At 43.4% G+C, this 24953-nt stretch overlaps 2 protein-coding genes across 2 annotated transcripts; one reads left to right on the top strand and one right to left on the bottom strand.

The window, feature by feature from the left end:
• Nucleotides 1-11361: 11361 nt before the first annotated feature.
• On the top strand, nucleotides 11362-19721 carry LOC139406963 (protein RD3-like). Its single transcript, XM_071150180.1, has 3 exons — nucleotides 11362-11647; nucleotides 15625-15951; nucleotides 18825-19721. The coding sequence occupies exons 2-3, from the start codon at nucleotides 15659-15661 to the stop codon at nucleotides 19177-19179; spliced, it is 648 nt and encodes a 215-aa protein (XP_071006281.1). The 5' UTR covers nucleotides 11362-11647; nucleotides 15625-15658; the 3' UTR covers nucleotides 19180-19721.
• A 608-nt stretch (nucleotides 19722-20329) lies between these two features.
• On the bottom strand, nucleotides 20330-24720 carry LOC139406962 (splicing regulatory glutamine/lysine-rich protein 1-like). Its single transcript, XM_071150179.1, has 7 exons — nucleotides 24506-24720; nucleotides 23871-24156; nucleotides 23623-23757; nucleotides 23410-23471; nucleotides 23206-23301; nucleotides 23006-23098; nucleotides 20330-21311 (listed from the first exon to the last, which is right to left on the bottom strand). Exons 1-7 carry the CDS (start codon nucleotides 24506-24508, stop codon nucleotides 21261-21263), a joined length of 726 nt encoding a protein of 241 aa, XP_071006280.1. The 5' UTR covers nucleotides 24509-24720; the 3' UTR covers nucleotides 20330-21260.
• Between the last annotated feature and the right edge of the window lie 233 nt (nucleotides 24721-24953).

The following is a 24953-nucleotide window of genomic DNA, read 5'->3' as shown; positions in this document are numbered from 1 at the left end:
AAAAGAAATAAGCTAGAAGAATATATGAGAATCATAATGTTAAGATACCACAATCCGGTCGGTAGCAAATTACATGGGAAATTCATGCTTAGTGTTTCATTTACAGTGTTATAATGTGTGTTACTTGTGAATTCTGTCCTGTGGTGGGCAAATTTCACAGTCGTGTCAAAACATTCAGGAATGGTGGTGGCTTTGATCACAGTTTTGAAGTTTATGTTTAGTTGATTGAGGCTCATAGCTAGCTAGCAGCACAAGCAAACATTGTTGTGCAAATCTCTTTTCACCCACCAGCAATCTCTTGCAATCCTCCTCCACACCATTTCCCTTCTGATTTTGTCTCTGTATTATAGAATTGGAACATCAGACACGGCCATGATTGGCTTTCCTCCATTTTTCTTTGTTTGGCTTGACCGGAACAAATGTTTCATGAATGGAAGATTTTCAAACTAACACCTGCTCCTCACCTGATTGGTTAACGGCAGCGGTGGCTGCGGTGACATTTGCATGAAGTTGAGCAGAGCTCCTCTAGCAGGGTTCTCATTGCTCACCTTCCCACAATCCCACATGCCCTCATTGGGTGAAAATCCTCCTCCTCTCCCCCTCCTAGTAGGGTCATTCCTACAGAGCTAGCAGGGTCATTCCTACAGATCTAGCAGGGTCATTCCTACAGAGCTAGCAGGGTCATTCCTACAGATCTAGCAGGGTCATTCATACAGAGCTAGCAGGGTCATTCCTACAATGCGGTGCCTTTTCTGCCACCAGGAAATATGACTTATTATTTAGTTTAAAATAGTGTAAAATGTGGATTCCAAAAGGTTTTAAAATTACGGTCAGGTGTCCTTTACCTTAAAAACACAGAAAAATGGTTATTGAATGAATTTGTAACTCTATTTTTCAGTGGATGTGGGCATTTTTGCCATGTCCCTGGGTGTTATTCATACAGTTTAGTAATTTAGCAGACGCTCTTTTCCAGAAGTGCATACATTTTTTGCACTGGTCCCCCGTGTGAATCAAACCCACCACCTTGATATTGCAAGCAGTATGCTCTACCAACTGAGCCAAATGGGACCATCAACTTCTATGAGGAATATCAGCCAAAAAATAATACAATATTTAAAATAGTTCTTTATTATTTTATAGTCCTAGTTTCTCATCAAAAACCTTATTATTATTTTTGACTAAATGTTTATTTTTTTTATTTATTTTTGTTGTTGGGGGGGGGGGTAAAGGTACATTATCAATTTCAAATTCTAAGTTTATAAAGCATGTACCTGTGGGCTGCCACTCAAATATAAAACATGTATCTGTGGGCTGCCACTCAAATGTAAAACATGAATCTGTAGGCTGCCACTCAAATATAAAACATGTATCTGTGGGCTGCCACTCAAATATAAAACATGTATCTGTGGGCTGCCACTCAAATATAAAACATGAATCTGTAGGCTGCCACTCAAATATAAAACATGTATCTGTGGGCTGCCACTCAAATATAAAACATGAATCTGTAGGCTGCCACTCAAATATAAAACATGTATCTGTGGGCTGCCACTCAAATATAAAACATGAATCTGTAGGCTGCCACTCAAATATAAAACATGTATCTGTGGGCTGCCACTCAAATATAAAACATGAATCTGTAGGCTGCCACTCAAATATAAAACATGCATCTGTAGGCTGCCACTCAAATATAAAACATGTATCTGTGGGCTGCCACTCAAATATAAAACATGTACCTGTGGGCTGCCACTCAAATATAAAACATGTACCTGTGGGCTGCCACTCAAATATAAAACATGTATCTGTGGGCTGCCACTCAAATATAAAACATGCATCTGTAGGCTGCCACTCAAATATAAAACATGAATCTGTGGGCTGCCACTCAAATATAAAACATGCATCTGTAGGCTGCCACTCAAATATAAAACATGAATCTGTGGGCTGCCACTCAAATATAAAACATGAATCTGTAGGCTGCCACTCAAATATAAAACATGTACCTGTGGGCTGCCACTCAAATATAAAACATGTATCTGTGGGCTGCCACTCAAATATAAAACATGCATCTGTAGGCTGCCACTCAAATATAAAACATGTATCTGTGGGCTGCCACTCAAATATAAAACATGTATCTGTGGGCTGCCACTCAAATATAAAACATGAATCTGTAGGCTGCCACTCAAATATAAAACATGTAACTGTAGGCTGCCACTCAAAAGTAACAGTAATAAATACATATCGAGTTTAAGTTATGAGAAATTATATATAAACATGAAAAGTAAACAATGAAGAAGTGGGCCTCCACCCCCAACCTCCCATCGCATCCCATCCCATTCCCCCAACCCCACCCAGCCAACATGTCGTCATCCAACGCCCCACCCCCCATTCCCAGAAACCATGTTTCCCACCCCTTCACACCCGCCATAACAACTAGGGTTGCTCGTCAGTCACCCCCCCCCCCCCCCCCACCCCCCACCCTCCCGGGCTTTGGCCCTAGCGTTTCTGGGATAATGGTGTTGGTGAGCCATGACCAGCCTTTTAAGGCTACCGACTTGAGTGCTATGGGTCGGTAGTCATTTAGGCAGGTTACCTTAGTGTTCTTGGGCACAGGGACTTTGGTCATCTGCTTGAAACATGCTGGTATTACAGACTCAGTCAGGGACAGGTTGAAAATAACAGCGAAGACTCTTATTTTATTTTATTTATCCGTTATTTTACCAGGTAAGTTGACTGAGAACACATTCTCATTTGCAGCAACAACCTGGGAAATAGTTACAGGAGAGAGGAGGGGGGATGAATCTGCCAATTGTAAACTGAGGATTATTATTTGACTGCACTGGTTTGATGGCCAGATTGGGAAGGACACCGGGGTTAACACCCCTACTCTTAAGATAAGTACCATGGGATCTTTAATGACCGCAGAGAGTCAGGACACCCATTTAACATCCCATCCAAAAGACAGCACCCTACACAGGGCAGTGTCCCCAATCACTGGCCTGGGGTATTGGAATATTTTTTAGACCAGAGGAAAGAGTGCCTCCTACTGGCCCTCCAACACCACTTAAAGCAGCATCTGGTGTCCCATCCAGGGACTGACCAGGACCAACCCTGCTTAGCTTCAGAAGCAAGCCAGCAGTGGTATGCAGGGTGGTATGCTGCTGGCTAAACTTTCAAAGCACTTCATGGCTACCGACGTGAGTGCTACTTGCCAGTTGGTCAGCACATGCTCGGAGTACACATCCTGGTAATCCGCCTGGCCCTGCGGCCTTGTGAATGTTGACCTATTTAAAGGTCTTACTCACATCGGCTACGGAGAGCGTGATCAAACTGTCGTCCGGAACAGCTGATGATCTCATACATGCTTCAGTGTTACTTGCCTCAAAGTGAGAGTAGATGTACTTTAGCTCGTCTGGTATGCTCGTGTCACTGGGCAGCTTGCGGCTGTGCTTCTCTTTGTAGTCTGTAATAGTTTGCAAGCCCTGCCACATCCGATGAGTGTCGGAGCCGGTGTAGTACGATTCAATCTTAGTCCTGTACTGACGCTTTGCCTATTTGATGGTTCGTTGGAGGATATAGCGGGATTTCTTGTAAGCTTCCGGGGTAGAGTCCCGCTCCTTGAAAGTGGCAGCTCTACCCTTTAGCTCAATGCAAATGTTGCCTGTAATCCATGACTTCTGTGCTTCCATATTTGTGGCAACAGTTTGGGGAAGGCCCTTTTCTGTTTCAGCATGACAATGCCTCCATGCACAAAGTAACGTTCATACAGAAATAGTTTGACGAGATCGGTGTGGAAGAACTTGACTGGCCTGCACAGAGCCCTGACCTCAACCCCATCGAAATCCTTATGGATGAATTGGAATTCCGACTGCGAGCCAGGCCTAATCGCCCAACATCTGTGCCAGACCTCACTAAGCTCTTATGGCTGAATGGAAGCATGGCCCCACAGCAATGTTCCAACAACTAGTGGAAAGCCTTCCTAGAAGGCTGGAGGCTGTTATAGGAGCAAAACTCAATTTTAATGCCCATGATTTTGGAATGAGATGTTCGACGTGGAGGTGTCCACATACTTTTGATCATGTAGTGTATGACCATTCTTGTCTATCAAAAAGCTTTTCCTGCATCGAGAGATAATACATCCAAAGGAGCTGTTGTTTCTGATGAAGAGTCTTAGATATGTAATATTGAACGGATAATTGTTGAACAAACCCACTTTGGGTTGTAAGTCTCGAGACGAGACAACAATCTTTTGGAAAACAGTTTAATTTCTGTGTTTATAACTGTGAGAACACTGGGTGGCATCTTTACCTTTATTTTATAAAAGTGAAATCAGTGCCGTATTTACATCTCCCAAATGAACCTTTGTGAACGGCTGTGTTAATCATTAAGAGCCATAGTGGACCTTTGATCCCGGGCTGTATCACAACCGGTGTGATCCGGCAGCGCACAATTTGCCCAGCATCGTCCGGGTTAGGGGAGGGTTTGGCCGGGGTAGGCCGTCATTGTAAAATAAGAATTTGTTCTTAACTGACTTACAAGGGTTAAATAAGGGTTAAATAGAATAGAAAGTGTACTCTGGCATAAGGGTCATGAGTTTGCCAGGCATCATTGCGGTTGTAATCAGAGAGTATATGTTGGAAAGCCTTAGTTGCCTGTGGATTGTAGTTGGTCTTATTAGATTTGTCCCGCATGTCCAAAACGACATTCATGTCTGTCCCAAAACCCAGTTGGAATTCAGTTCACTCTAAAAAAAAAACATGCTGTTAAGAGAATCAAAAAACATAGGAACATGAATTCTGAGCATACACATTAAAGGCACTTTTCTTTCCATTTTGGATACATCTAAGGAGAGTGATTTTGCCTTCTAGGTCTTAGCCTTTAGTAAGGATGGTGATTTTGAGTTTCTTATGTATTGTTATGATTATACCCTTTTTTTGTTTGGAGCTGATGAAAAAGCAGACAATTTGTACAAATGGTTCTCAATTGTATGTGCGTCCTTTTGGAGCAGGTGTGTTTCTTGGAACTTTGCTATATCAACTTGATATAGAAAAGCCATCAATATGGCTTCTTGCTAAAAAATCAAGACAGCTGTAACGTTTGATATGACTATTAAAGCCTTTCAAGTTCCATGAGAGAATAACTAGTTTTTCCATAAAATGTCATTGTTATCTTGATCCGTCCAGTGCGCAATGTTAATCAGCAGCATGGGACCCAGCTTCTACTGCCCGAATAGTTTATAGAAAAGATTGCTCATGAAGGAAGTTGGGTTGCTCGCCTCCACACCAGTTAAGTCCTGTCACACACACATTGAATTTACGGGAATGATTTTCATGTAATTTCGTTTTCTCTTTTAAGAGTTTGATTATTTCCCCTTCCAATTTAGCTTGCGCTGTTTGCAGGTGGTGGAATCATACCTCTGTCACATTGGCTGTCTTCTCAAGACTTTCCACTTTAGTTGAATAGGTATCCACTTTCACAGTGAGCACTACCAACAATTCATTTACAGATTTTAATTATAAATCGAGGGTGGAGGTAATCTCCTCACAAACAATCTCTCGTATAGTCTGGTGTTGAGAGCCGCCGTTTTCCCACAGTGGAATTGTGGACGGACAAATTCTAGCTGCTGAAGCAAAATAGACCTGCTAGTTATTTTTTGTCACACAATGAATGTCCCACTGTAACGATTCTCTTCTTGTGAAGTAGAGGCGGACCAAAGCGCAGCGTGGTGGTTGTTCATTGTATTTTATTACGACACTATACATGAACAAACTAACGAAAAAACAAGAAACGTGAGAACTCAAAACCTAATACAGCCTATCTGGTGAACACTACACAAAGACAGGAACAATCACCCACAAACAAACAGTGAAACCCAGGCTACCTAAGTATGATTCTCAATCAGAGACAACTAATGACACCTGCCTCTGATTGAGAACCATACTAGGCCGAAAACATAGAACTGCCCCAAAACATAGAAAAACAAACAGACTGCCCACCCAACTCACGCCCTGACCATACTAAATAAATGCAAAACAAAGGAAATAGAGGTCAGAACGTGACAGTACCCCCCCCCAAAGGTGCGGACTCCGGCCGCAAAACCTTGACCTATAGGGGAGGGTCTGGGTGGGCGTCTGTCCGCGGTGGCGGCTCTGGCGCGGGACGCGGACCCCACTTCGCCATTGTCTTAGTCCGCCTTATTGTCCGCCTCCGTGGCTTACTCACCATGCCCACCCCTCTCAATGACCCCACTGGACAGAGGGGCTGCTTGGGACAGAGGGGCAGCTCGGGACAGAGGTGAAGCAGCTGCTCGGGACAGAGGGGCGGCAGCTGCTCGGGACAGAGGGGCGGCAGCAGCTCGGGACAGAGGGGCGGCAGCAGCTCGGGACAGAGGGGCGGCAGCTGCTCGGGACCGAGGGGCGGCAGCTGCTCGGGACCGAGGGGCGGCAGCAGCTCGGGACAGAGGGGCGGCAGCAGCTCGGGACAGAGGGGCAGCTGCTCGGGACAGAGGGGCAGCTGCTCCGGGCGGAGGGGCTCTAGCGGCCCCTGGCTGACTGGCGGCACTGGCGGCCCCTGGCTGACTGGCGGCCCCTGGCTGACGGGCGGCACTGGCGGCCCCTGGCTGACGGGCGGCACTGGCGGCCCCTGGCTGACGGGCGGCACTGGCGGCCCCTGGCTGACGGGCGGCACTGGCGGCCCCTGGCTGACGGGCGGCACTGGCGGCCCCTGGCTGACGGGCGGCACTGGCGGCTCCTGGCAGACGGGCGGCACTGGCGGCGCTGGGCAGACGGGCGGCACTGGCGGCGCTGGGCAGACGGGCGGCACTGGCGGCGCTGGGCAGACGGGCGGCACTGGGCAGACGGGCGGCACTGGCGGCGCTGGGCAGACGGGCGGCACTGGCGGCGCTGGGTAGACGGGCGGCACTGGCGGCGCTGGGCAGACGGGCGGCACTGGCGGCGCTGGGCAGACGGGCGGCGCTGGCGCTGGGCAGACGGGCGGCTCAGATGGCGTTGGGCAGACGGGCGGCTCAGATGGCGTTGGGCAGACGGGCGGCGCTGGCGGCGCTGGGCTGAGTAGCTCTCCTAGCGCCGAACAGGCGGGAGACTCCGGCAGCGCTGGAGAGGAGGAAGGCTCTGGTAGTGCTGGACAGGCGAGGCGCACTGTAGGCCTGATGCGTGGTGCTGGCACTGGTGGTACTGGGCCGAGGACACGCACAGGAAGCCTGGTGCGGGGAGCTGCTACCGGAGGGCTGGGGTGTGGAGGTGGTACTGGAAAAACCGGACCGTGCAGGCGCACTGGAGCTCTTGAGCACCGAGCCTGCCCAACCTTACCTGGTTGAATGCTCACGGTCGCCCTGCCAGTGCAGCGAGGTGGAATAGCCCGCACTGGGCTATGCAGGCGAACCGGAGACACCGAGCGCAAGGCTGGTGCCATGTAAGCCGGCCCAAGGAGACGCACTGGGGACCAGCTGCGTAGAGCCGGCTTCATGGCATTAGGCTCGACGCTCAATCTAGCCCGGCCGACACGCGGAGCTGGAATATACCGCACCGGGCTATGCACCCGCACTGGAGACACAGTGCGCACCACTGCATAACACGGTGCCTGTCCGGTCTCTCTAGCCCCCCGGTAAGCACAGGGAGTCTGCCCAGGTCTCCTACCTGACGTAGCCATACTCCCTGTTAGCCCCCCCCCAATAAATTTTTGGGGCTGCCTCTCAGGCTTCCATCCGCTACGTCGTGCTGCCTCCTCATATCTGCGCCTCTCAGCTTTCGCCGCCTCCAGTTCTTCTTTGGGGCGGCGATATTCTCCTGGCTGAGCCCAGGGTCCTCTTCCTTCTAATTCGTCCTCCCATGTCCATACCTCCTCTTTGGGCTGCTCCTGTTGCCTCTTCTCCTGCTGCACCTTTGGGCGGCTACACTCCCCTGGTTTAGCCCAGGGTCCTCTCCCGTCGAGGATTTCCTCCCATGTCCAGAAATCCTTATTGCGCGTCTCCTCGCGCTGCTCCTGCCTGTTGACACGCTGCTTGGTCCTTTTGTGGTGGGTGATTCTGTAACGATTCTCTTCTTGTGAAGTAGAGGCGGACCAAAGCGCAGCGTGGTGGTTGTTCATTGTATTTTATTACGACACTATACATGAACAAACTAACGAAAAAACAAGAAACGTGAGAACTCAAAACCTAATACAGCCTATCTGGTGAACACTACACAAAGACAGGAACAATCACCCACAAACAAACAGTGAAACCCAGGCTACCTAAGTATGATTCTCAATCAGAGACAACTAATGACACCTGCCTCTGATTGAGAACCATACTAGGCCGAAAACATAGAACTGCCCCAAAACATAGAAAAACAAACATAGACTGCCCACCCAACTCACGCCCTGACCATACTAAATAAATGCAAAACAAAGGAAATAGAGGTCAGAACGTGACACCCACACCTTAAAATGATGGTTAGTATTGACAAGTTTTAGGAAATAAGTCTGTTAATTCATAGTAATTTGCAAAAGATGGCCATGATAAGGCCACATATTGCAATGCTTGCCACTGGAACCGGAACCACATTTTTCCTTCCTCATTATTATTTCATTTATTATTATTGTATTTAGCATTTTTCAAGTCGTTTTGTGTTCCCCTTAAAAAAACAAAATCCCACAATGACATCACATTCAGCAAGTGTCATAATTGTTTTTTAATGATAATTGTTTTTTCATGATGTTAGTCTGTTTGTATCACTCATACATTTCCACATTGTTAGGGTAAATTACAGATAAAATATATAAAATAAAAAGTCAAATGCGTTTAATATAGAAGTTAAAATCCTCTTCAAGTTTAACCATTATGCAAGCTCAATTTCAATCACCCACAGAGCTATGGCTAATTTAGGCTCCCAAATGTCCACCTTGTTAGGTTCCACCCTGTTAGGATTATGCATCTAACAGTGGTGAAGAATTATTGGATGTATTTCTTTGGTGCCTGAGCTTGATCAATATTTTTTTCTGAAAGTCAAAGACGTACTTTTTCTGATAGAATGCATTTTTTAAAATGTTTAAATATACTTTTTTCCCCAAATGTTATGAGGTCCAAAAGGCACTGGAAAGTAGGAATGACCCAGCAGTTGTCTTTTCTTGCAAGTGTTTATTCTAAGAACAGCCACACACCAACCATGCAAGCAAGGGCTATTAATCTTGAGCTGACAGCTGTTTTGCATTGTTTTGCTATGGCTGTATTTATCAATCTAGCAAGAAAGCAATAGAGCTCGCCAGCTTGTAGTCCTAAAACCTGGAAATTAGTTTCATATTGTCAGAGTGGGCGCAACTGGTCAAATGAAGTCAGGTAGGAGAGCAGAGATGAGTGAAAAGGCACACTTTAATCAGGCAGAGGAAAACAGCCGGACGCAACTGCGTCACAACACCCCGGCCCAAGGAAAGAGCGATAGCACACAAATCACACAAATAGGTACAAAATAACAAAACCACGGGTTACAACAATACCCGGCGCAAAACCAGCCTGTAGCGACACACACGCAACGAACGAACAATACCACACACAGACATGGGGGGAACAGAGGATAATATACACGTAGAGTAATGAGGGGATGTAAACCAGGTGTGTGGGAAAACAAGACAAAACAAATGGAAAATGACAGGTGGAGCGGCGATGGCTAGGAGACTGGTGACGTCAACCGCCAAACGCCGCCCGAACAGGCGGAAGTCGTGACACATATAGTTCATTCAGCCATCCCTATGGGAAAATTTAATGGCAAAAGAATGGGGTTTTGGAATAAACTCAGAAAAATCAAGTCCGAGATTAAAACAGGCTTAGGAGATCTTGTATGTTTTGTTTTGTTTGAGATAATAGCAATCAGTTAACATGACCTTTATAAATTATGAAGCCTTTATGTGCTTGAAGTGCTTTTTTTAATAACATCAATTATTCAAAATTCACAAAAAGTGACATTAGCTGATGAAGATTGTCTCATAGAACAAAACGTAATATATATCCTAACCCTGCATTTACCACAGACCTTATTTTGGGCTTTTTTTTATCCAAAAACACTACACAAATGCCTTTCATTTTCTCCGTAGGCTTTGTCCAACTAACTATGGCGGAGTTAGTGTCTACACTATTTTTCAACCCATATGATCTCATACATAATAAAAGTATAATAAACCATATTCAAATATGATGATAACATAGTCAACTAACGACGTGAGTGAATAAGCCTTTTCATACTTTATAATATGTCGATATATAGTTACAATCAGTTTTAGGAACATCTACCAAAAATATTTCAACTCCTTTATTGCTTTACCCAAATATTAACATTAGGGATAGTCAAAATATGTGAAATATGTGAACGTCCAAATCAACATTTTGGTCATTTGAACAGCATGTGTCCATCCGAGGGGAGATGTGAAAGGAGATGGGCTGTGAAAAGAGCCCTTTATCTCGGTGCTACTGACGTGCTTTGTGTCTTTCTCCAGGGCCTGAATGATACAGGGGTTTACAGGGGCCTATGATTTCTTAATCCAGCCCCATCTGTTTCAGAAGTAAAAACAAGTTTTTGACTTAAACAGAATATAACTTATTTACTTATTCTTTATCGTACAGCTATGAAAGTTATATATTTAAAACCACTAGCTCAAAAGAGTTCCCGAGTGGCGCAGTGGTCTAAGGCACTGCATCTCAGTGCTAGAGGTGTCACTACAGACCTGGTTTAATTCCAGGCTGTATCACAACCGGCCGTGATTGGGGGTCGCATAGGTCGGTGCACAATTGGCCCAGCATTGTCCATGTTAGGGCTTGGCCGGGGTTGGCTATCATTGTACATAAGCTTTTGTTCTTAACTGACTTGCCTAGTTAAATAAAGGTTAAAAAAAATAGGAATCCAGCGATGTCTGTGTCCCGATCAAGTCCACTGAGAGAAGCTTTTCTAAGGACCGCCCCTTTGACGTGACATAGCAATGAGCTGAATTGTTTGTATTGTAATGATGCAACCAACCACTGGATAGAGCCAAAGAGGCATATATTCAGAGAAGCCTCAGTGTCCTTTAACTGTCTTTTTTTGTTCTGACTATTAAATGGTGGGAGATTAATAAAATAAGTAATGTAAACATATTATCAGTAATTACCAGTGCCAAAAATGGGCACTGTAGTCTTCCGAGGGGCTATTAAAAGGCGTCTGGGTCGACCCATCAGTCTTGTCATGTCATCTCTCTCTCTTCCCCCCTCCTTTTATCTCTCTGCCTCCCTCTCAGCTTATTGAGGCCAAATAGGTTTAGGAGCATCACTATGGCAACAGGGAGTCAGTCGTAAGAGGCTTCACCAAGCACTTCATCAGGAGCTGTGATCCACTTTTTCCCTTTGAGACAGTGCCCCCAACATCCCGGAACAAGAAACAACAGGCCAGGCCTCCCGGGGGGAGAGAGAAAAGGGTGGGGGTTACTGTATAAGACCGATTAAGAGTGTGTGTGCTCAGATAATCCCCCTCCTGCTTGTGAAGTATCAGAGTCCCGTGCGACCAACAGAAATACGTCTTTCACCAACATCTCTCTCTCTCTACATCTGTCTTTTGGTCCAAGGACTTGTCATATATTCACTGCACTGTGAATTCACTTCCTGCTATAGGTCCCGAGACTAACAAGAGTTCAGGTAAGCAGAGTTTATTCATTCAATGCTTTGTTTTAGTTCAAGGGGAAATTTTTAGTAGCACTATGGACTACAATACTGTGTGTCAAGTGAGATTTTTGGTAGTCAGGGTGTTAAAAGTGGGAAATATAGTCACATAAATGTATTTGTTGGATGAATTTCCTGTCTGAGATAGAACTATACATTAGACGAGAACATCTTTAACCTTAAATCTAATAACATCTACCTACAATTGCATGACAATTAAATAACAGTCAAGCCAATTAACTAGAAAATTCCATGTGTTTGAGCTAATTAGTACATTATTAGCCGTGTTTATAGCTGGTGCTGACATGCAACCTGTGTCCGGATCATGTTCACATTCTGAGAATGCCCACAATTTCAGACGGGTGTAGACGATTAAAAGAGGCATTGTCAACCGATTTTGATCAGATCTTATGAGTGTAAAGATCAGGACTAATGAGGCATGTAAGCAACGGGTAGATATGTTCTATGTGTTCTATTTATATGCTTCTCATTTGTATGTTTCACTTCTTAGTATTTTACTTTCAGGTTTGTACACCAGCTTCAAACAACTGAAAATACAATATTTGTCGTTATGGAAAATATATTTCACAGCAGTTTAGATGGTACAATGATTCTCTACGCAGTGATTACTTGTTTCGTCATACATTAAAATAAGGAGAACTATTCAAATTTTAGCAACTAGGACATGGCAGAACAATTTCTGCATATTTTCCTTAAAATATAATTATTTGAGATTAATATTACTGTCCCCACTACAACAACAAAAATACTTATAAATTTGATTGAAATACTGTAAAATTCCATTCATTCCTATGGAGGACTGCTCCTACTGGGGAGTGCCAATATGGTCAACCGGTGGCTTCAAAGCCTCTCAATGACCAATACATAGCATCAGTAATCCAGGGTTAATATATAGATTTGACTTAGTTTCAGTTCATATAAGTAAATCAGTGAATTGAAATAAATTCATTAGGCCCTGATCTATGGATTTTACATACATATGGGAATACAGATATGCATCTGTTGGTCACACATACCTTAAAAAGAAAGTAGGTAGCTGCGTGGATCAGAAAACCAGTCATCTGGTGTGACCACCATTTGCCTCATGCAGCGCGACACATCTCCTTCACAAAGAGTTGATCAGGCTGTTGATTGTGGCCGTTGGTATGTTGTCCCACACTTCAATGGCTGTGCGAAGTTCCTGGTTATTGTTGGATAACATGCTGTTGGATAACATGCTGTCGTACATCCAAAACATGCTCAACGGGTGACATGTCTGGTGTGTATGCAGGCCATGGAAGAACTGGGGCATTTTCACCTTCCAGGAATTATGTATAGATCCTTGCGACATGGGGCCGGGCATGAATGGCACGACAAATCTCGTCACAGTAGATCTGTGCATTCAAATTGCCATCGATAAAATGCAATTGTATTTGTTGTCTGTCCATAGCTTATGGCTGCCCATACCATAACCCCATGGCCACCACTCTGTTCACAATGTTGACATCAGCAAACCACTCGCCCACACGAAAATGTCTGGGATCTTTTATTTCAGCTCATGAAATATGGGACCAACACTTTACATGTTGCGTTTATATTTTTGTTCAGTGTACATAATTGGATTTATCTCATGACGTCTCTTTCCGTCCAATACGCCCCTGAAGCATATGTTTATAAACACACTCTTAATCTACATGATTTACAATACAAAACCAACACAAACATACAAAATATACATTGATATCAAAATCTCCCCCCAAAACTAGAAGAAAAAATCAAGCCAACACAGTGCACATACTTTTTTTGAAGTGGCACTGATGGCCAAATTCATTATCTTTCGATTAATTATGCGTATAACAAACAATACCTTATGTATTTTCATTGTACAAATGTATAACCCGGCCTTCTCAGTTTTAATGGACATGGCAACCCTGAAGAGTTTTACATGAATTGGAAGTAAGCAACTTTGGTTGTGATTGATCCATGAAGTAGTGCACTATGTAGGGAACAGGGTGCCATTTGGAACACAAACACAATGATAGTGGATGTGAAGGGATATTATGGGCTTTGGCTTGTACAGACACCTGAATAACAGGAGTGTGTGTGTGTGAGAGAGACAACTATTTCTATGCTGTTCCCCTTTGGGGATATTTTTTTTAAAATCTGTGATAACAGCCTGTCTGGGGGAGACAGCCTCCAAAACTGTTGTAAAAAAAAACTGCCATTAGCTAACGAGGTACACATAGTACCTGTACCTCCCATGGGTTACATTGATGTGACCACAACCTAGGCTAAACAGACTATCTAGACATTCACCCAATCCATCCAGCGATATCAACAAATTACTAACAAACCTCACTTATACAAAATATAAGATTATAAAATTGATTAAGATTAAAATGATGCAATGTATTTTAGTACAGTGCAATTTCCATTTAGTTGACCTGGTTCATCAAAGATACAGTATACTGAGAAAAACATCATTGCACAAAAGCAACCCTTTCAGACAAACAATCCATACCACAACCTAGCAAACACAGTATACTTTTCTTTTGGTGCGGAGGCAAAGAATTACAGTACATTCGGTAAGTATTCAAGCCCCTTGACTTTGTCAAAATGTTGTTACGTTACAGCCTTATTCTAAATTGGAAAAAATAATGTTTTAACCTCATCAATCTACACACAATACTTCATAAATGACAAAGCAAAAACAGATTTTTAGACATTTTTGCTAATATATAAAAAATAAAAAAAACTGAAATATCACATATACATAAGTATTCAAACTCTTTAGACAGTACTTTGTTTAAGCAGCTTTGGCAGCGATTACAGTCTCAAGTCTTCTTGAGTATGACGTTACAAGCTAGGCATACCTGTATTTGGGGAGTTTCTTCCATTTTTCTTTGCATATCCTCACAAGCTCTGTCAGGTTGGATGGGGAGCGTCGCTGCACAGCTATTATCAGGTCTCCAGAGATGTTCGATCGGGTTCAAGTCCGGACTCTGGCTGGGCCACTCAAGGACATTCAGAGACGTGTCCCGAAGCCACTCCTGCATTGTCTTGGCTGTGTGCTTAGGGTCGTTGTCCTGTTGAAAGATGAACCTTCGCCCCAGTCTGAGGTCCTGAACGCTCCAGAGCAGGTTTTCATCAAGGATCTCTGTACTTTGCTCCGTTCGCCTTTCCCTCAATTCTGACAAAGTCTCCTAGTCCCTGCTGCTGAAAAACATCCCCACGGCATGATGCTGCCACCAACATGCTTCACCATAGGGATGGTGCCAGGTTTCCTCCAGACATGGCGCTTGGCATTTGCACCTAAGCGTCCAATCTTGGTTTCATCAGACCAGCCCATCTTGTTTCTCATGGTCTGAGAGTCCTTTAGGTGCCTTTTGGCAAACTCCATGCAGGCTGTCATGTGCCTTTTACTTAGGAGTGGTTTCCGTCTGGCCACTCTACCATAAAGGCCTGATTGGTGGTTGATTGGTGCCTGATTGTCCTTCTGGAAGGTTCTACCATCTCCACAGAGGAACTCTGGAGCTCTGTCAGAGTGACCCGATTGCTCAGTTTGGCCGGGCGGACAGCTCTAGGAAGAGTCTTGGTAATTCCAAACTTCTTCCATTTAAGAATTGAATTTACCACAGGTGGACTCCAACCAAGTTGTAGAAACATCACAAGGATGATCAATGGAAACAGGATGCACCTGAGCACAATTTCAAGTCTTATAGCAAAGAGTCTGAATACTTATTTATATAAGGCATTTCTGTTTTCGCTTTGTCATTATGGGGTATCGTGGGTAGATTGATGACATTTACATTTTAAAAAAAAATCTATTTCAGAATAAGGCTTATCAAAATGTAGAAAAAGTCAAGGGGTCTGAATACTTCCCAAATGCACTGTATGCCATGTACTGAATTACACCATGTTCTCTTCTTACGCTCTGGTTCCTCCCATGCAAGCACATGGTAAAAGGGGGACAAGACAACTGCGGTGATGGCCTCGTGGTTCGGTTGGAGCAGCGAGCCGGACTACCGGAGTCCACGGCGGGACCCATCTGACGTGGTCACAGACACCCTGATGCTGGAGCTCAGCTGGCAGCTGAAGGAGGCAGAGAGGATGCAGCGTGAGAGGGACAACGAGTATCGGCGCCTTCAGACAGGCGTGGACTACACCTGGCTGGTCAACACGCCACGCAACACCTACAATGTGTCGACTGGCGAGAGGCTGGGCCTGGAGGACCTGTGCTCCAAGGTGCATCCGTCCTACTGTGGAACCGTCATACTGAGGTGAAAAACCCTTGTCTTGACCTTATTTGTTTCTTTACTTAACCCCATAATCTACACTGGCCTTCTGGTCAAGTTATCTATCCAACCCTTGACCCCCATTGATTCGATGGTGTTCTCATGATCGATTACCCTCTTACTCCTGTTTGAGTTGCGTCAATTCGAATCTGATATCAGGATAAATATGATCATGAGTCACCGATTGTATACTATGTATTTTTTATTAGCTAAGCAATAAGAGGTAAATGCAATTTTCATATATACGGGCTCTCTGTCCCACCTCGCAGGTCAAACAGAGAACTGACTTGTTCTTGACAAAGATATTATAAATATACCCTGACAGAAATAGTTCCTGCTTCCGAGCCGGCCTGTCAGAGTAGAGACTGGGCGTGGTTTAAACTCACCCAGCCTATCGTTGATTGTTGTTGTACGAGCTGGTACCAGCCCCCGGGCGCTCCAGTTGATAGATATAACTTGCTGTGAAGAATATCTATGCGCTCATGCTCGATACTGTTATCTCGCACCTGGCTCCTGTTATCTAACAAAAGACTGTTTGTTCTCGCAACACTACGTTCTGAATGTGCCCCCCCAACTCATTGCACAGTTCCTGTCTTCATGTTATTCTGTATTTTTCCATCATGAGAAAGGCCCATGGCCCTGAAACTGTTAGCAATGTTTCAAGTCAGCTATGTTGCAAAACACATACATACATCCACACAAGCCAACAGCAGATAATATTCAATCACATATGTGGTAACGGGCTATAGTGCATAACACAGAATCCTCATACTCCCTGAACCAACCCTCTGACCAAGGTTGTGTTCAGTAGGGCATGCAATGGAAAACTAAAGTGAGCATTTCTTATTTAAACAACTCTAGGTAGTCCCTTCCTGTTTTAATCCATTTGATGCCAAATGAACACTACCCTGCTCAGCACAAAGCAGTTCAAATTAGGAAAGGTGAAGCTATCGATTGGTTGTCTCAGGTGTCTTGCACTAATCGTTAGTTGGTGCTAGTTGATCTATTTGTGGAAAGGTGGTACTGACCTAGGTGTTATCCGAGGGCTCAGTCAGGTGATAATTGAATATTAACCACAGGTACTGGAAGGAAGCCCATTGGGGAATGAGAGGTGGTTTCAGGTAAATCAACTCCCACTGGTTTTGTACGTGCAGAGGATCATTATTCCTGGACCATTGTGAAAAACATACGACGTGCAGTATAATGTACAGTAGCTGTTGAGGTAGAGTTCAGATATTTGATGGTGATTTTCCTTCTGTGGAGAGAAAATGTACCCACATTAATATTGAAAAGGCAGAGAGAGAAAGAGAGAGTGAGTTGGTGGAGGGAACAGAAAACACTGGAGGCCAATCTGCCAAATCAACAGGAGTAAAGGGCTGGTGGGGGCTGGTCTATTTAAAGGCATCCTAAGAACTTATCAGCCTTGTCTTGAGGGGAGTAAGTGGCTATAGTTGGCAAGCCTTCCTGTCTCTCCCCCTGCCCTGCTGTTCATGCAGACAGAGGGGCCATTGTTAGCTATCTACCTGCTATACTGGCTGATGGGCAAGGGACTTGAGAGCACTGATGTCACAAAAGCATGGGGAAAAGCAGAGACGCTCTTTCCGACATACAGGTCTGCCAAAATAAAGGATGCAAAGTATATGGAAGCAGCACATGCTTTCAATACACATGCTTTTAAAACAGGTGTGGTTTTCTGAGCTTATTAAGCAATTAACATCCCATCATGCTTATGGTCATGTATAAAAATGCCCAGTTGACCATAATTTTGGCTTCCATGGCTAGAAGAAGAGATCTCAATGACTTTGAAAGATGGGTCGCAAAGTAGCATAAGGGGTTTAAAGGGTGTGTGTTTGTGTGTGTGCGTGTGTCTCAGTCACCAGATCTCAACCCAATTGAACAAATTATGGGAGATTCTGGAGCGGTGCCTGAGAAAGCGTTTTCCACCACCATCAACAAAACACCAAATTATGGAATTTTTCATGGAAGAATGGTAACGCATCCCTCAATAGAGTTCCAGACACTTCTATGCCAAGGCGCATTAAAGCTTATCTGGCGGCTCGTGGTTGCCTGACGCCTTATTAACACCCTACTAAAATGTTGGTGTTTCCTTTATTTTGGCAGTTAACTATATAACAGGCTTTTTTGGATGAAATGTTTTTCTAGTGCATTAGTGATAGCACATGTTGTGGTGGTACAGTGAGAATGGTATAAGCTGGTGAGTGGAATTGCCCATCCCCTTCCCACGAGTTTCAAATGTACGCTCCTTTGGATGCGCACACAGTTTTTCCTCTGAAACCATAACCAGGCAAAGTGAAACAAAGCTATTGATTATAGCGGGTGGCTAAAGGTCTCTTGGTTTGCACCATTTTAAAATCCACAGATGAAACATCATTCAATCCAGATGCATGTGTATTGGGGGTGGTTGAGACCTGAAGACTTGTGTTGGCTCCTTGTATCAATGCCTAGGCTTTAGCTCAGTGGGCTTAAAAGTATTGTGGTGTGCAAGATACCCGGATTTGAACCCTGGCCAGCAACATGAAGACCTGCGTTGGCTCCCTGAGTTAATTCCTTGGCTGGAGCTCAGGGGGCTAACCTAACAGTCATGTAGTGCAAAGGAAACGTGTTCGAAACCTGACCAGTCACACATAACTGAGGGTTCAGGGTTTCAAAATTCCTGGAACTTTCATTCAATTCTCTGGTTTCCCCGAAATCGGGAGGGAATAAGCAGGAAATCCGTAATTGTCCATCCAGGATTTCAGGAAAACCAGGGAATATATGGAGAGTTCCAGGAATTTTGCACCCCCAGCTGAGACTGATGTGACTTCTCCCTCTTTCCTTGTTCCCTACCTGACGTCCAGGTTCCGCCAGGTGGTGACTGAGAACGAGCCAGAGAAGCAGGAGGTGTCGGCCCTTTTCCGCTCTGTCATCCTCGAGGCCCTGGACCTCCTGAGGGAGGAGCAGGAGGCACAGCGGCTCTCGCGCCAGTGGAACAAGCGGGCCATGAGCATGTCTCTCATGAACTTCAAGTCACGCATTAAAATCAACCCCTTTGGCAGCACCGTGGGCCTGACCTCGACCAGGGGGGAGGGCGAGCTGAAGACGGTGTCGGAAGACGTGGAGAAGGCGCTGGAAGAGAGGGCTGACAGGGCCCAGAGGGTTAGGAGCATGCCTGACTTCAGACACAAAGGGCTTTACACTACCAAGGCCATCTGAGCTGGAGATCCACAAGACAGTGTTGTGGTTCAGTGGGGGACGGAGAGAAGCTAGTGAGATGTAGCCTATAATAGTCCCCCCAGCACCTGCCCAGTCTGCTTTGCACAATAATGGGGAGAAATAGCAGACATCTCTGCCATCCTCTCCTTTGGCAGTATGGGGTGATCCCTATTGAATGCTTTTGACTGGGGAGCTATGCTTAGAATACTTCACAATGAGATTGTGACACCTTATCTGCTGTACTGTACTATTGAAATCTTTGTCTTGTAAATTATACATTTTCAGTGCCTTTTCAACTTAATACTTGGTAACTATTTATCCTTAAAACTAATTAACCAATGAGACTTACATCAAAAGCAATTAACAAGAAGTTATGTGACATTTTTAGAACTGTAAAAGGGAAATAGTACTAAAAACAGCATTAGACCGTTTTATAGATAAAAATGAAAATGTATCACTGACTGCTCTATTACACTATGTTCAGTATGAAATTGTATCGATCTTTTAATTCTTTAGTTGGAACACAGCACATCTTGATTCACGTCTGTGTTGTCAGTCTTACTTCATTGCTATTGACTTATTTCTGTGCAAATATTTTGAAAGCCCATCACCTTCTTATGGCATTTTCTCAAGAGAGAAGCAGAAAATCCACATTTTCTAAGTGGTAAGTATATAGGCACTGTTTTATTGCATAGCAACTAATATCCAGGAGCCTGTGCTATTTGCTGTGTCCAAGAAAATTGACAAATCCTAGATACAGGACAAACTGTCTCACAACAGTTTCACAATGGCAGCAATAATTCACACACAAAGGGAATGGATGTTTTGTATCGGACATTGCACATCACTACTGTAGAGTATAACAGCAGCAGTTTATTGCTGTTGAGAAAAGAGCTGTTGTATTGAGTGGACTGTCACAAGTCAAGTTGCCTTCACAAAGTATAACGCTCATCCAAAATACATTTGATTTACATGGGATGACATCCAGTTACGGGTCTCAGATTTGTACATTCTATAGATGACTCTGATATAAATATAGATGTCTTAAACACCAACCATTAAAGAAATAAAACTCCAGGGGATACAGTCAAGAGTTAGCTGCAGGACAGTTTTGTCCGTTCTTTAAAACATAGATCATCAAACAATGCAATGCCAGACTGGTGTTTTATTTGACAGATTACACTACAATGAAGCTTACACAAATCTTTGTTCATCACATCTGGGTTCAAATAGTATTTGATTTCAAATACGTTGAGCCTGCCTGGAGAGAAAAATGGACAGAGTTGGCACTTTTTCTTTGTTCCATTGTGCCAGGCATGCTTAAAGGGGGAAATATGCAGTTCAAAACAATAACAAATCAGACACCCTGCCATTGATTAGGTACATAGCTCAGCTATGGGGCTGGAGAAATTGGATAACAAACTCATGGACAGAGCTATGAAAACAAGGACTGACCATCCATGACAGCCAAATTATGGTTAAAACTATGTTTAAAGGCTATATAGTGTTTGTTTACATTTAAAACAAGCTTATATTTTGGGTCCTGGTGGGGTACGACAGTTAGAATATAACTTTAATAGATACCTTCGAGAATAAACGAGTATATCATTCATTTAAATCTAAAAATTGATTTAGCAACAGCAGATTGCCCCTTTGATCAATCCCAAAGAAAACAAATACAATTTGAACTCGGGTAGGTTGTTCATCACTAAGATCTTTGCGGATGACAGTAAATTCCACCACAGCAACACTATCTTGCTTAGCAAACATACAGACAAAAAGTCAGCGACTTCAATATTATAGTAAAAATGACAGTTCTAAAAATCAAAACAGAGACATCGGTTACAAATAGTCTGCAGAAAGGCGCCGGCAACCAAGTGACAGCACAAAGTCAAATTCAGAGACATGGCTTTTACTGATACTTTCAAACAACCTGGGCCATATCCCCAATCTCTTCCTGTGATAATAAACCTAAAAATGTATTTTCTTTTGGAGCTTTATCACATGGGTTCCTTCCCTGAGTTCTGTTCTGGAAAAAAGTGGAAGATTCTGGAACGCAACTAACGGTGACGGTCCATGCATTACAACGTGGAGTTGAGGAATTCAAGCAGTTCTGCGCGATTCTTGTCTCTCTGTTGAAAAAAATAACACACACACACAAAATCAGTCAAAAGTTGACACCTACTCATTCAAGGGTGTTTCTTTATTTTTACTGTTTTTTACATTGTAGCATAATAGGGAAGACATCAAAACTATGAAATAACACATACGGAATCATGTAGTAACCAGAAAAAAAGTGTTAATAAAACAAAATATATTTCATATTTTCCAAAGTAGCCACCCTTTGCCTTGACAGCTTTGCACACTCTTGGCATTCTCTCAACCAGCTTCATGAGGTAGTTACCTGGGATGCATTATAATTAACAGGTGTGCCTTGTTAAAAGTTAATTTGTGGAATTGCTTTCCTTCTTAATGCATTTGAGCCAATCAGTTGTGACAAGGTAGGGCTATCTTCTGTATACCACCCCTATCTGGTAAAAGTCCATATTAAGGCAAGAATAGCTCAAATAAGCAAAGAGAAACGACAGTCCATCATTACTTTAAAGACATGAAGGTCAGTCAATCAGGAAAATGTCAAGAACTTTGAAAGTTTCTTGATGTGCAGTCGCAAAATACATCAAGCACTGATGAAACTGGCTCTCACGAGGACTGCCACAGGAAAGGAAGACCCAGAGTTACCTTCTCTTCAGAGGATAAGTTCAATGGAGTTACCAGCCACAGAAATTAGAGCCCAAATAAATGCTTCAGAGTTCAAGTAACAGACATCTCAACATCAACTGTTTAGAGGAGGCTGCGTGAAATCAGGTCTTCATAGTCAAATTTCTGCAAAGAAACCACTACTAAAGGACACCAAGAAGAAAAGAGACTTGCTTGGGCCAAGAAACATGAGCAATGGACATTAGACCGGTGGAAATCTGTTCTTTGGTTTGATGAGTCCAAATTTGACATTTTTGGTTCCAACCGCCATGTCTTTGTGAGATGCTGAGTAGGTGAACGGATGATCTCCGCATGCGTGGTTCCCACCATCAAGCACTGTCTGTGATGTATTTAGAATTCAAGGTTAACCAGCATGACTACCACAGCATTCTGCAGCGATATGCCATCCAATTTGGTTTGCACTTAGTGGAACTATTGCTTGTTTTTATCACAACAATGACCCGACCCAACCCACCTCTAGGCTGTGTAAGGCCTACCAAGAAGGAGTGTTGGAATGCTGCATCAGATGACCTGGCCTTCACAATCAACCAACCTCCACCCAATTGAGATGGTTTGGGATGAGTTGGACCGCAGAGTGAAGGAAAAGCAGCCAACAAGTGCTCAGCATATGTGGGAACTCCTTCAAGACAGTTGGAAAAGCATTCCAGGTGAAGCTGGTTGAGAGAATGCCAAAAGTGTACAAAGCTGAAGTCGAGGCAAAGGGTGGCTACTTTGAAAAATGTAAAATGTATTTATTTGTTTAACACTTTTCTGCTTGCTACATGATTCCATATGTGTTATTTAATAGTTGAGGTCTTCACTATTATTCTACAATGTAGAAAATTGTAAAAATAAAGAACACTTGAATGAGTAGGTGTCCAAACATTTGACTGCTATGCATGCATACATGTATGCATGCATACATGTATGCACACACACACACACACACGTTTAGAAGACTCTAGCACCAAGAGCGAGTCGACTTAGAATCAGTGAAATCAACTAAGGTCGATAAACAACCTTCACATACCACAATCATTGCAAGTAAAAACCATCATGGAATACTCACCAGCTTGTCTTTCTTTGACTTCTTCAATTTCATTTTTATCTTCTTTCCTGAAATCATGCTGAACTTGCTTTTTCTCTTTCTCTCTTTTAAATACTGAAAGACAATTCATTTCAAAATGACAGCTTTCAGACAGCTTCAAACTACAGGTATGGCTGTAGCGCACTTCCTTTAGGAAAAATAGCCCCATAAACGTTTTCTACCTTGGATATCTGAATAGGTCCAGGTCCAGCGCTTTCCTCCTCCGTCTTCATTTTCTTGTCCTTCTTCCGTTTAAGCTTTTTCTCCCTTTTCCCTTTCTTTTAAAACAGAGTGAAAACAGAGCATATTTGAAATAACTTAAAAACTTAAAAGGTACAGACTACACCAACAAAATAATTAGTTACTGAAAACTAATGAATATTTACCTTTTTGAGTTGTTTTTCCTTTTTCCTTTTCTTAGAATTCTTTCTGGACTTGCTGTGGGAATCTAGAAAGGAGATTGCAAAATCTAACTGAGACACTGTTTATCAGGCTTTAACTGCTTTTTGTATATTTATATAAATAAAAATAAAAAAATACACAAAAATATTTCAGATACATTTGCGTCTTAACTACGGTACATGTACTGGCACACTCACCACTGCTGCTCGAACTACTCCTACTGCCAGACGAGGAGCGGGATGAGGATGATGAAGAGGATCCCGATGATGAGGATGAGCTGGATGAGGAGGAAGATGATCTACTGCGGCTTTTCCTTTTAATTTTTTCTTTCCCTTCAATAGAAAAATACAGAAGCACAGTGTGTGTTATCCATTATTTCAAGGTAGGCACACACACACACATGTGATATCAGCTGATAAGTGATCACCACAGACCATTAAATTACCTGTACTTGTTGTTCTTCTGTCATCTCTTCCTATGGCGGTCTCGGTACTTCTTCGGTCATCTCTTCTTGTGGCAGTCTCAGTACTTCTTCGGTCATCTCTTCTTGTGGCAGTCTCAGTACTTCTTCCGTCATATCTTCTTCTGGAAGTCTCAGTACTTCTTTTGTCATCTCTTCTTCTGGCAGTCTCTGTACTTCTTTTGTCATCTCTTCTTGTGGAGGACTCAGTACTTCTTCTATCATCTCTTCTTGTGCTGGACTGACTTCTCACTTTGTCTACTTCGGCAGACTAACAAAAATAAAGTACGTATGTAAGTCTGTTTGCATTGTGAGGCCAAACCTCTATCATAAGCTCGTCTTGAGTTTATAAACCCAGACAGAGCAGTAGATCAGTAGGCTAAATTAGTTAGCCTAGCCGTTCATGCAGATTGGAGTTAGGATAAAGTTGGCGTTAACTCTCTCCGGTTGTCACCCATCAGATCGACACTGGTGAATTTCGGTAAGGTGGCTTACTAATTGCGCTGACAAGTTAGCTAGCTAGCTAGCTAGCTAACGTTAGCGCTCATATATAATAGCAAGTTGCATATAACGTTAACGGAAGTGAAGAAGGCTAGGGAGCTAGCTCGCTAGGTACTTACCATGGTGGCTGTTGTTTCGACGAAAAAAAAAGAGGTGAATGCAATAAAAGTTGTTGATTCTCAAAGCTATATTCTCTATACTACTATTCAGAAATTAATAGCAATGCTTCATCGACGGTACTTATTTGTAAATGTAACGTTAAGGCTGTAAGAGTTGACTGGTGAGCTAGTTTGCTGACAACACCATGGAGCCATTTTACATCCCACAATGCACCGTTAATTTATTAAAGGAACACCACAATATTTTTAAACCTCGATGCGGACACGTTATTTTCGGTTTGATGGCTTGGCAGCAAGGTAATAATTCAAACAGAAAGAGAGAAAATGTCTGTCTCTAATAGGATACACGAGTCCTGAATACACAAAATAATTCAGTGACATATGTGATGCTCCTCATACAGAATAAACCTGACCTTTCATAGCTTATTAAAAATGTCTTATTAAAAGA

This window comes from Oncorhynchus clarkii, chromosome 4, assembly GCF_045791955.1.
Source record: "Oncorhynchus clarkii lewisi isolate Uvic-CL-2024 chromosome 4, UVic_Ocla_1.0, whole genome shotgun sequence".
NCBI classification, from domain to species: domain Eukaryota; kingdom Metazoa; phylum Chordata; class Actinopteri; order Salmoniformes; family Salmonidae; genus Oncorhynchus; species Oncorhynchus clarkii.
Note: the sequence above shows the minus strand (reverse complement) of the source record. Positions and strands in the feature narration are given on the sequence as shown.

What these genes read in the sequence shown, in the direction of transcription:
- LOC139406962 (XM_071150179.1), bottom strand. An exon ending in AGGAAAAACAACTCAAAAAG is followed by an intron (nt 23,302 to 23,409) that starts GTAAATATTCAT and finishes CTGTTTTAAAAG; the next exon opens with AAAGGGAAAAGGGAGAAAAA. An exon ending in AGTCAAAGAAAGACAAGCTG is followed by an intron (nt 21,312 to 23,005) that starts GTGAGTATTCCA and finishes TTTTTTCAACAG; the next exon opens with AGAGACAAGAATCGCGCAGA.
- LOC139406963 (XM_071150180.1), top strand. Translation starts at nt 15,659, where the DNA reads ATGGCCTCGTGGTTCGGTTGGAGCAGCGAGCCGGACTACCGGAGTCCA. An exon ending in TGTGGAACCGTCATACTGAG is followed by an intron (nt 15,952 to 18,824) that starts GTGAAAAACCCT and finishes CCTGACGTCCAG; the next exon opens with GTTCCGCCAGGTGGTGACTG.